The sequence below is a fragment of the Patagioenas fasciata genome, chromosome 1 (genome assembly GCF_037038585.1).
Source record: "Patagioenas fasciata isolate bPatFas1 chromosome 1, bPatFas1.hap1, whole genome shotgun sequence".
Lineage (NCBI taxonomy): Eukaryota > Metazoa > Chordata > Aves > Columbiformes > Columbidae > Patagioenas > Patagioenas fasciata.
In genome coordinates this window covers 11,887,862-11,900,338 of record NC_092520.1, presented here as the reverse complement: position 1 = coordinate 11,900,338, position 12,477 = coordinate 11,887,862, and the positions used below count along the sequence as shown (strand labels likewise).

Below are 12,477 nucleotides of genomic sequence, written 5' to 3'. Positions count from 1 at the left end.
ATCAGCTGGTGGCTTTTATGGCTGGCAGTAACACTAGCTTGGAGCAATTTTAAAATCACTGCTGCTTTGTTGTTGATGGAATGGCTTTTAAATCATACATAGGAATTTCAGGAGTATGTATAAAAAAAAGGTCCTTGGGATGCCTTTTCCCCCCCTTTACTCCACTAGAAAAGGATCAATTTAAACGACCAAGAAGCCTGTGCAATAATCAGTGAACATGTGTAACAGTTTATCTGCATGCCTTTTTTATTAGTGCTACCTTTCACTTTTTTTTTGCTTCTCAGGACTGGTGATACGCTTTGTTGATGGAAGACAAAGGTGGAAGTCGTACTATAAAGTGTAACAGAAATAATGAGATGTAAACGCTAAAATACCATCAAGGAAACATCCTTACAAAAGGAAACACAAAAAAAATCCACATTGTGGCCCAGGGAACCATTTTCTAGTACTTATATGTATGTCTTGACACAGATCTCATTCTGCAGTGATTAATTAACTTTTTCACTAATATATGTAAGCAGATTCAGTTTCCTATGGGTGTTGTAATTAATTAGTTTTTTGCTCTGAATAATGTAGCTTTACTAAACTGAAGCCTCCTGACTACATGTATTAATGCATTCTTTAAAATCTTTTGGCAGTTTTCTTATGTTCTACTCTGAATGTCAAAACAGTGAAGTGCCAGCTACAAAAGACACTCCAGTAACTTTTGAGAAAGGCTTTGAGGCTAAAAGAAGCAGCATTATCTTTTATCTTTTGTTACTTGAAGTTTAACTAATGCTCTCCCTCCCTAGTCAGCAAATAGTACAAAGCCAAATCAAGCTCAAGTTTAAGTAAAGAAAGAAAACAGCCAGATACAAATGAAATGCAGAGACACAGTGATCCAAAATAAACAAATCCTGACACACATCATTACTAAAGCACACACAGGGGGAATTCTAACGGCTAAAAGGGAAGTGAAAACTAGAAGCCAACAGTATCAGTTTTCAGTGTAATGTCCCAATCGGGGAGGGGGAACTGAATATTTACTGATTTATTTAGTTTCTCTCTTATATTTATGCATTTATTTAGATACTTTCAATTCCCAATTAGAACTTCAGGCATTTACATCACATAAAATCAATAGATTTATCCCTCACCCCCAGTTTAAGATGTTGCATGTTTATTGAGCTGCCAAAATGATAAACCCAATCCTCTTAGCTTTACTATCGGAAAATGCAGATGCTGTTCTTCAGCCTGCAGCACAAGTTCTCCCCAAATACTGAAACATCCGCTTCTCCAGAGCTCCAAGATCTCAAATATAAAATAAAAACAAACAAAAAATGTCACTTTGCTCATACTGGGCAATCATAAAATCAACCCAGCAAAAAACCTACTGGGTACAATACCAGCTCTGTCTTCCAAAACACACTGTCCATCTTCTCCGTATTCAGCTGAACCAAGCTTAAAGACTGTTGCCTGTCCTTTCATTAACATCATCATCCTAATTAACATCACTGAGGAACACAAAGCCCTTTCCTGTACCAAAGTCTTGGCAAATGACATTATTTTTCTGGCTTTTATTAGTTTACCACTGTTAAATCTCAGTAATATCTGGCTGGATCTGGGCTGGCTAAACACCCTAGCTAAACATCAGCAGAGCCCTGATTTTAGCCAAACTGGCTCAAATGATATAGACAATGACCTGAAATGAGCCTTCAAAAGAAAACTACTGTGTTCACTAAGTGCATTTGTGCCATCAGAACTTCCTATTGATTTTTTTTTCCCATTTTCTATTAAGATTTGTATATGGTAGTTTCCCTTTGTGAACATCTCCCATTGCTATCAAACAAATAAGGGTAAGTGCAAAATATTTTCCGCACCATAAAATGCAGATGAAGGTGGATTTGAAAATGGCAACTACTTGCCAGAATATGTATTTATCCACCAGAATGTGTCTAAAACTTTTCAAAGTTGACCAAAAATATGCCGTAAGTGTTTGCACTTTTCAAAAGAGTGCGAAGGGCTCTTCACTGATCATATCTGATCCGGACTGTTTATTGCTTTCCTCTCCGAAATGATGACATTTTCCATCTATCTTCTGTGTGCTACTTTTCTACAGGCACATTTGCACAAAGCTGGTTTTGGTAGATCCACATGTCATTCTCATAATTTGTTTTCTTCAGCCTTTTTGTCTGTGTCCCACTTTTTCTCAGAGTTTGCTTATTGTATTTGCAGAAGTTTCTATGGCTCAAAATGCCCCCAGAAAGCAACGGCATTTGAATAATCATGTGGCTAATTTGAGTCCACGAAATAGTCAAGTGCAGTTCCTGAGCTCAACTTGGGGTAAAGTGTGAACAGACTATTTTGCTAGTTAAATGATACTTTAATACATTTTGACATTTTAATCAAAATAATCTGATTTCTCCTTGTGCATTTCCCAAATTCAAAGGATATATTAAAAGACAGTGGAATTTCTGAGCTCATACACTTCAGTAATTGTACAGCAGGCATTAGAGAAAGTTTTGGGCTTTGCCATCTAATGTTTTTTTAGAAAAGAAAATACCAGCAAAATATCTGAGAAATTTTGAACTGTGATACAAATTAAGGTGTGGAATGATCTATAACTTTTGAGTCAGATGTGACAGTTACTATTTAAAAGTCCAGTTATTACTAAATTAATAGCAGAGAGATTTGATGAAAAGCTGGACATTAGCCAGCAATGCAGGCCTGTTGTGACAGGACAAGGGGTGATGGTTTTAAACTAAAGGAGGGGAGGTTTGGGCTAGAAATAAGGAAGAAATTTTTTACAATGAGGCTGTTGAAACCCTGGCCCAGAGAGGTGGTGGATGCCCCATCCCTGGAGACATCCCAGACCAGGCTGGACGGGGCTCTGAGCAACCTGATCTGGTGAAGATGTCCCTGCTCATGGCAGGGGTTTGGACTGGATGAGCTTTGAAGGTCCCTTCCAACCCAAACTATTCTGTGATTCTGTGATTGATGCTATGATTATGATGTAACTAAAAGCATCATTAATTATGGGAGATGACCGAAAGACTCCAAAACAAAGAGAAAACAGTACCTTTATCTAATGGTCACGATGCACTAACTATCTTTATTACAAACATGAAGAATTTGCATTTCCTACAGCACTTTCTATACCAGGATCCCAAAACTCCTTCAAATACCACAAAATCTCTAGGATGAGGCACTGCTTATTTGCTTTTAGCTGTCTGAAAACTGTGGAAATAGCAGCTCACGCACCTTGCCCAAAGCCTCCAAATCCTGTGCTTTAGCCACAGGATTATTTTTGCCTCTACTTCTAACGTCCTATAACACATCACACTATAAGCACATAGTCTTTGCAAACCTTTAAACTGAATCCAGACTTTCAAGTAAACAGTCAGAATGTATTTCTGGCTGCTTTGAAAATGGTGCTACTTCTGATGAGTAACACGGATAACATATGGCTAATTGAGCCATCACACCTTTCCCTACACATGATCCCACAGCCACTTCCAATTTGATAACTAATGAAGAAGTAGGATTCTTACCCTCCAGAGCAAAATATACACGGTGTTATCCAGTCAGTTAAGTCATTTTTGCCCATAGCCTGCTGCTTACATGCAGTTTTCTGTAATCCTAATACTACACAGCCAGAAAAATATCAATTTGTCCAATAATCCCATTATTACTATGCAATTAATATTAGCTCTTGGATGGTGAAGGTCTGGAGGGAGTGATCAAGTTGTTCCCTGACAAAATCTATTGGAGAATGCAAGCTGTAGGCAGGAAAATAACTGCAGCACCCCATCGCTTGTAAGATACAGAAAAAACAGTCTGAATCTAGGAGAAAAAATGGTAATAAATATTGCACAATAGGAAAGAGCAGTGTTACCACACTTCGAAAAATATGTTAGTAATGTAATCAAAATTTCCTTATGCTGTGTACAACTTTCTAAGTGGTTTACTGTTTCTGTGGCCAGAAATCTGTGCTGATAAGAAATGGCATCCCCCCACTCCTTCCAATGTAAAATTGTTTAATTGCTCTCCCCTCCCCATAAATAGTGGTATTTCAAAGTGGCTCCTGCATGCACTTTCCTATCTCAAAAGAAAAAATGCTATTTCAAAATATTTTAAATGTTTGGAAGTATAAGGATTTTCTTCTTAAGAATAGAAGGTTTTACTTCCCTTGGCTGAAACGTTGTCATGATGATTTCCAAGCTGACACATCAATTATTATGGGTTGATGGGTCACACTACATTGCATTTAGCAAACCATGAGGCATTAATCTTGTAAATTAGAGAGAGAATAACCTGGGCAGACAGACACACACATACTCCCCCTCTTTTCAGTTTTGCTAGTTGTTGCAAATTTTGTTCAAATTAAAAAAATAAAAATCAAAGAGAGGTGCATTTGTCTGATTCACAGTGATAATTTAGCTGAAACTTTGCTAAACATTCACTTAAAAGTGGATACATGAACAGTTCTTCAGCAAAGCTGGTTTTAGGAAGAAAGCATGCAAGTTATTTCTTACCTGTAATATGGTAGCTAACCTGTCGGTTGACATCAGATGTGTCTTCATCCCAGGTGCTAAGGACAGCCACAACCTCCCCTGGAGGGTCACTCTCCTTCACTGACCCTCTGTACACCTCATGTTCAAAGACGGGTGCGTTATCATTTATATCTGTCACAGTAACCGAGACCAAGGTGGTTGATGACAAGGATAAAGCTTCCCCCAGATCTGAGGCCACCACTGCAAAGGTGAAAGCAGGATCCTTCTCATGGTCCAGATCCTTCAGTGTGCTGATCCAGCCACTGTTGCTGTCAATGGTGAATGCTTCTGTGATCTTCTCTAGCTCTGATTCCACCGCAAGTGTATAGGTGACCTGCCCATTTGCACTTGAGTCTGCATCAACTGCTTTAACTTGCATAAGTTTTGTTCCTATAGGCATCCCTTCCATTATTATAGCATCATAGCTTGCTGTTTCAAACATGGGCTTGTTGTCGTTTACATCCAATACCTTAACCTCCACATCCACAGTCAACACAATGTCTACTTTGTCTAACTGAATGGTTGCTGCAACTTTGAAGTGAAAAGCAGGATTAGTCTCGTGGTCAAGTCTCTTATCCAGTTTAATGAGCCCTGTGTCTTGCTCTATGATGAAAACCCCATCTTTGTTGTTTTCAGTCAGCTCACCATTAACTGTGCTATACAAAGCACCCTGATTAGGCAAAACATGCAGAATGTCAATCGTACTACCTATGAGGGTGTCTTCTGCTATGGTAAAAGAATACTGGGGTTGAGAAAAGGAAGGTAAAATTGTTTCTGGAGGCAAAACATGGATGTAGACAGGAATGAGTGAATGCTTTACAGGAATGCCAGCATCAATTGCTTTGACAAAGAAGGACAGAACAGTGTTTTTCAGCTGGTTAAAGCTACCCTTGGTGACCATCCATCCATTGTCTGGATCTATTTCAAGCAGATCAGCTACAGAAACGGAGGCCTCACTATACAGAGAATAGGTAATTCTGGAATTGGCTCCAGCATCTGGATCTACTGCTTGCACTTGGGTCACCAAGTAACCTTTCCCAACATCTGCTTTGACACTTGCTCTGTATTCAACTGCCATAAACTGGGGAGCGTTGTCATTCTCATCCACTACTATCACTCTCACAGTGCAAAATGTGGTCCTGCCACCTCCATCGAGGGCTCTCAAAAATATGCCGATATCACTTTCCAGCGGGTTCTCCCGGTCTAACCTCTCAGTTGTCAGAATCTGTCCATTGCTATCAATCAAAAATCGGTCCTTGGCAAAGTCATTTATTATGGAGTAGCTTATCTGGCCATATACACCTGAATCCCCATCTGTTGCCTTCACGTGGATCACCTTAGTTCCAGGAGTAGCGTTTTCTCTAACCTCTGCAACGTAAATGCTCTGCGAAAAGACAGGGCTGTAGAGGTTGGCCCCGAGGATCTGAATGTGCACCTGAGCGGTGCTGGTGAACAGACCATCTGACACAGAGACATTTAGGCTGTACATGGGCTCCATTCTCTGTTTGCGATGGTTGGAAAGGGTGATAACACCGCTCTTGCTGTCCATGATAAAACTGGTTCGATCATTTCCCGATAGGATGCTGTACTCCAGCCTGTCAAAATCAGAGCTGTCAGCATCAGAGGCTTGGACGCAAGTCACAAAATGACCTCGAGGTGCCAGTTCGCTCACATATGATTCATATATTAACTGGTTAAAAACTGGAGGGTTGTCATTCATATCCGTTATGGAGATACTAACAAGAACCTCACTGCTTAGTGGTGGGAACCCGTTATCGGTTGCTCTGACTTTCAAGCTGCACTGCTGTATGAGTTCATGATCCAGCATCCGGGCTGTCAGAATTAGGCCACTGCTGCTGTCTATATGAAAATAGTCTGTGCTGTTGAAGGTGTCCTGGACTATCTGATACTGCACAAGTTTGTTATTGTCAGAGTCAGCATCAAGAGCAACAACCTGCAGTACTGGAGTCCCAATCAAAGATGCTTCAGACAAAGTAGCATTATAAGATGACTGATCAAAAAGTGGAGGATTATCATTCACATCATTAACGATCAGGTCCACAGTGACCTCAGCTCGAGCGCCAGTCAGGGCATCGCTGGCTCGCACCATCAGCTTGAAAAGAGAATTTATTTCATAGTCCAGTGGGCTGATGACACTCAGAACTCCAGTATCAAAGTCAATATTGAACTGGTTGTAGGGATCTCCATCAACAATGATATAAATGATACCCTGGCCTTCTGGGCTGGTTGCGTTTACGCTTAAAATTGGTGTGTGCATTTCTACATCTTCATTCACAGAAGCTGTATAGAAGGGCTTGTCAAACACAGGCATCGCTTTGTTAACAATCGTAATGGGGAGCTCTACCAAAGCAGACAATGAGGGGTTACCGCCATCTTTTGCAAGAATGACAACCACATACTCTATATTAGATAAATCAGAATTGAAAGCTTCTTTCAAAGTGACGCTGCCAGTTCCCCTATCAATTTCAAAATGTCCATAGTCTTCCTTCAGAAGATAGGACACCTCACCATTTTCATCCTTATCTTTGTCAACAGCTGTCACTCGATATATCAGAGTACCAGGCTCAGCATCGACTTGCACAGCAGCATAGTACGGAAGCCCTACAAACACTGGGGCATTGTCATTTATGTCCTCAATGTAAACCCTCACCACCACTCGAGCGACACGAAGATGATCCAGTTCACGGCTTGCTTCCACCACCAACTCGTACAGCTCTTGCTCCTCTCGGTCGAAGGGGATGCCAGTTGTCTGAATGACTCCTGAGGTGGATTTGATTTTAAATTTGTTGCCTGGGTTTAGTATACTGTATTTCAAAGGCTCATTGAGGCGGTTACCAACAGCATTCACCACAGCGATCTTTGTAATATTGGTGCTGTTTTCTGAGATAGAAGTGGAATAAAAATTTTGTGTGAAATGGAGCCCACTATCCATGGCTTCTTTTACCATTATTGTCACCATAGCAGTGCTATAAAACTTCCCATCGGATACTCTTACTATTAGCATATAATGGTCTTTGGAGAGGCTATTGTTTTTAATGGTGAGTACTCCTGTGGTCGAATCAATTAAAAAATGGTCCATATTGCCTTCAATTAGACTGTATGTTAGTTCAGGAGGGATTTCTGAATCGGGGTCTGTAGCCTTGACTTTGAGAACCTCAACACCAACATATGTGGGCAGGAGCAAGACTGTCTCAAACACAGCCTGGGTGAACACTGGTGGGTTGTCATTGACATCAGTCACCTCGACGGTCACTTCAACTGGGCTCTCTGCTGTAAGCTGGGGGTTCCCACTGTCTCTAACATGCACGTGGAAGTGGAAGTGGGCTATTGTTTCATGATCTAAATTCGCAATTGTTCTGATTGCACCTGTGCTGGAATCTACCGTGAAATATTTTTTTGCAGTCGATTCAACAATCTGGTAGACAAGCAGAGCATTCTGGTTGCTGTCAGCGTCAGTGGCACGTATCACCAGGGGACTGTTATTCACACTCCGGACTACGCTATTTACAGGAGCGGCTTCGCTTATGCTGCCTGAGTACTGAGAGAAGAGGAAAACTGGTGGGTTATCATTTTCATCAACAATCTGAATGTTCACAGTGGCATTCGATGCCATGCCTGCCATATTTGTTGCCTGTACAATGATCTGATAGAAGGAAGCTCTTTCATAATCAAGGGTCTTTTGACTGGTGATCACTCCAGAATACGGGTTTATAGTGAAGACTCCATCCATATTCCCGTCTTTGACCTCATAAACTAATGTGGACTGACTGATTGCAGAGAGAGAGATGACAGAAGTACCAATATCCACATTTTCATTAACCTCTGCTTGGTATTCTTTGAGAGTGAACTTTGGGTGGGAGTTATCTGCCATCGTCACAGATATCCGCACAATTGCTGTTGCAGACAGTGGTGGAGAACCTTGATCAGTCACCTTGACTGACAAAACAAACTGTCCCATTGTGGTTAAGTCTGGTTCCTTCTGTAATGTAATGATCCCTAAAACTGGTTCAATCTTGAATGAGTTTCCTGTATTTCCTAAAACACAAATATTGGGAGCAAGTTAGAAATTAAATACAGCACACTTAACGATAATTAAAATCCAGAGCAATTAGTTGCAATTTGTTAAAGGCGGTTACTGAAAAAAAACCTAACCAAAACAAAAAACCACCTCAACAACATAAAATAATTCTAAAAGCCCTTCTAGCCTTCCTTTCTGAAAATCAGGTACCTCAATGGACGGTAGAGGTGTTCAAACTTTCAGAAACGCAGGTGCTGCTATCTATATCTTGATTCTGAGGATCAACATCTGAGCAAGTGCTGCCTGTACATCCTACTGAAGTAGGAAAAAGCATCCCTAAATTAAGGGAATTAGTCAAATACATGTACACCTAAGGCAAAGAAACTAGATCAGAGGCTAACAAGCCAATTACATGACAAATGGATAACAACTCAGGCTCCTAATTGAAGGGGTTATTAAGCAACCGTAGAGAAGATTACAGTAGCTCAAGCCTCTAAGAACTGAATATAAGAAGGTTAAAGTGGCATTTACAAAAATAAAACAGAACAAATAGCAGAGAAAAGACATTCAAGTATCTTGTGGCACAAAGGTTTATCATATGATCTCTGAGGAGGATGAATCCAGATGAATGAGATTTAGCAGAAAATGTCATGAAATGCCTGTTACAACATGAAAGCAGGGATACTAGTGGCTGCATAAAAGGTGAAAACAGTGAGTTTGGATCAAGGACCTTCTTTGGGGTCTTTTTTTCTTTTTAGTGTTTTTGCCAATCTCTTCTTTAGCAAGATAGATTCAAAACTTTTGATATGTATCCTTACCCTGTAATTAGGGATCATCTTTATTTGGCAATCTCTATTTTGCTGGTTGCTTGAGTGTCTGCCTAAAGTACAGGATGCTGTGTGTGTATGGGACATGTATAAGCATACAGACTCTTTTTCTGAATTTGATTCTAAACACAAACAGCATGTAATGAGTGAGTTACAGGGATTCCAATCACTATAACATGTTCCTTCTATTGTAATTTACTCTTTAAAATCCAGAACTACTTTCAGTCTACAGGCAGGCATCCATCCATGACCTGGAGAGAAATATGTCTGAGGCAACTGGTGATAAACAAGAAATTTTCCTTTAATGGTGATTGTTACAGATGCTGTGCACAGAGCAGTAAATGCGAAAATTGTAGCTGGAATACCAAATACATGGAATCCTAAACGACGTGAACTATTTTTAAGATGTGATTCACTATCTGTTCTAAATTCTGGAGCTTGGAGGCTAATTTAAGCTATGTACTACTCAGCATACTACTGTATGTAGTTCAATACTGGTAGTGGCTTTCTATTTATAGCCATCCTTTCAGATCAGTAAAGTTTACTCCATTAGCTAAAACAAAAACTACTATTCACTGAGGAGCTGAGATTCTGCCAGAGCTACAACTTCTCATAAAGATCACAGTATCTGTCACATTTGCAGACACTACAAATACTGCTGTAGTTATTTTGTCAGTGCTTGCTAATACAAATAATTTTTACCCACTGACTGCCTCGTATAATGCCAAAGCTGGTTCTTCTCCTTTAGGAATTTCTTATGAAATTACACAAAAGCAACTTTCTTTAACAATTGCTTTCTTCACGTGTGAGGTGATGTAATTGCCCTGAATGAAAGGGCTGTGTACAATCTGAACGCCACCACTAATACCAGTTTCCTCAACTGCAGATTTTATGGATCACAGATACTACAACAGCAGAAGAATGAATTTGGGTGTATATGAGATGGGAACATAAGTGGATGATAAAACTGGGAGTGTGTCTGGCTTTCAGTAAATGGAAGTTTGAAGTCTGACACTGCAGGGAGAGCTCTTGATGAAACAGAAACAGGTTGCAACGGAAGAGACCCTCCAGAAAAGAGAAAACCATGCAGACAAAAAAGGACCATCTAATAGCTAAAGCATCCTTTCCAATCAACATAATTCTCTGTCTGCATCACGTATGATTCTATTACCACTGTATGGAAGCCATACTCCTACTGTGTCAGGTTGTGCTTTACAGTGTGGTGGCACTTATAGGTGCGTGGGTTGTAGCCTGTAATAGTAATAAAGTGTCAAGAAAAGGCTGGGAACAGTCTTGAAAAACATTGCCCCAGGAACCTGAGCTTCTTTTTAGGGTAATATAGGTTTCAAGTTTTTCTATTATTGCAATGGAACGATTCATATTACTAAAAAAAAACCCAAAAACCAACAAACTAGAAATGAAACATTAAAAATTTCAAAGGTTGCAAACTTCTAGTACTTCGTCTCTTTTTTCCAGGCATCCCTGTTGTATACATGTTAATGGCTTAACTCAGAGATAATTCCTAACTTCAGATCCATATGAGCTGGAGAAAGCTACATTCATTCACATGTGCAACAGAGATAATGCAAATTTCTCATGACCGTGCTATTGCACCGGCAGAGGGTTGCTTTTGCTGGTACAGACTATGTGGTGAATGTAAATATGCAGAGCTTAAAAGTAAAAGCTATTTTAATCTGCCCTCCCTTGCCCTCCCTTAGTTTCAAGAGACCTTGTGCCATTAAAATGGTATGGCTCTGCTGGCAGAAGTTTTTAGCATAGCCCTGGTGTTAATCTCCATGCTCCTCTGATCCAAACACCAGCAAAGATGCCCGGACATACCAGCTGTTGTGGTGTTTGTTTATGGAGGCTCCACTGTATACTAGACTGAAGCCAGCAACCCGAAAACGAGTCACTGGCTGTAGCTTTCAATAACTATCGTCTGTCATGGTTTTGAACCAGTGACTTAGAGGTAAAACCTCTGTAACCACCTAGTGAATGTGAATGAGATTCTGTTCTGACAAGTTTGGTGTAATATTGCTTCAAAATAATAATAATAATAATAATAATAATAATAATAATAATAATAATAATAATAATAATAATAATAATAATAATAACAACAACAACAACAACAACAACACAAACAAAAACCACAACCAATGATGTGTCTCCTTTGCTAAGCTCTACAGGAGAAGGTAGACAGAAGAAGCTGACTTGTGTGTCAAGACAGATCACCATCACAGAACTGTTCTGTGTATGGCATGAATCATGTTGCTACATTTTCAGCCTCTGTCCTAACCTGCTTCAATAGTGTAGATAAGCTCTGCGTTTTCTCCTTTGTCTTTGTCCAAAGCTGTAACCTGCAACACTGCAGATCCAACTGCTGCTGATTCAAACACTGAGGCTTCGTATAACGGGCTGGTAAAGTACGGACTATGATCATTGGAGTCTTCCACATTTATGATGACTCTGGCCAGGTTTCTTCTATAAGGGAATTCTTGATCTCGGACCTATAGAATAAGTGCATAATACACATCTTGATATCCATCTAGTAAAACTTCATAAATATTATGGATTTGAGTGCTAACAGTACTTTCAGTTATATTTAATACAAAATAATAAAAAAATCCATTTGTACCAAAGAACAGTCTAAAATAAATTCCTGTGCAAGATGGTAGATAGTAAAATTAAAGAAACAGGAAGACTTTAGGAAATTTTTTTTCACTTGTGAAAAAATGCATGTCAACTAACAATCATAACGTGAATTTTTAAAGTGGCAACCATATGACAAATTTGGTTTAAGGTTTGCAAGAAATACCTTTTTTAAACACATGCTAAATGATCATGCCTTTTCCCTGCCATTCCCTGCTTTACAGCACAGAGGCAAATACAACTTGCCCGTTGCTCTGTCTTTCAAAGAGCTACAAACGATTTCACCCACTACAATCAGTCATGTCTAGTGCCAATGGACTTCCTCATCTTTATCTATTGGCACACCTTTTTGAAATGATGATACCAATGGTAAGAAGAGTAGGAATTACCTCAAGAAGTGCTGAGCACTCCTAACTGAGGTCTCATT

General features: G+C 39.8%; 1 protein-coding gene across 14 annotated transcripts in view; it reads right to left on the bottom strand.

The window, feature by feature from the left end:
- FAT3 (FAT atypical cadherin 3) overlaps window positions 1-12,477 on the bottom strand; it is a 419,159-nt gene that overhangs the window by 71,709 nt on the left and 334,973 nt on the right. For all 14 annotated transcript variants that reach the window (XR_011737022.1, XM_071803302.1, XM_065832545.2 and 11 more), the window contains 2 exons: window positions 11,698-11,908; window positions 4,515-8,588 (listed from right to left, as the gene is read on the bottom strand). Coding sequence is in view for 13 of the 14 variants with exons in the window: in XM_071803302.1 (XP_071659403.1) it covers window positions 4,515-8,588; window positions 11,698-11,908 (4,285 nt within the window). In the remaining variant the exon portion in view is untranslated. The remainder of the gene's footprint in view (window positions 1-4,514; window positions 8,589-11,697; window positions 11,909-12,477) is intronic.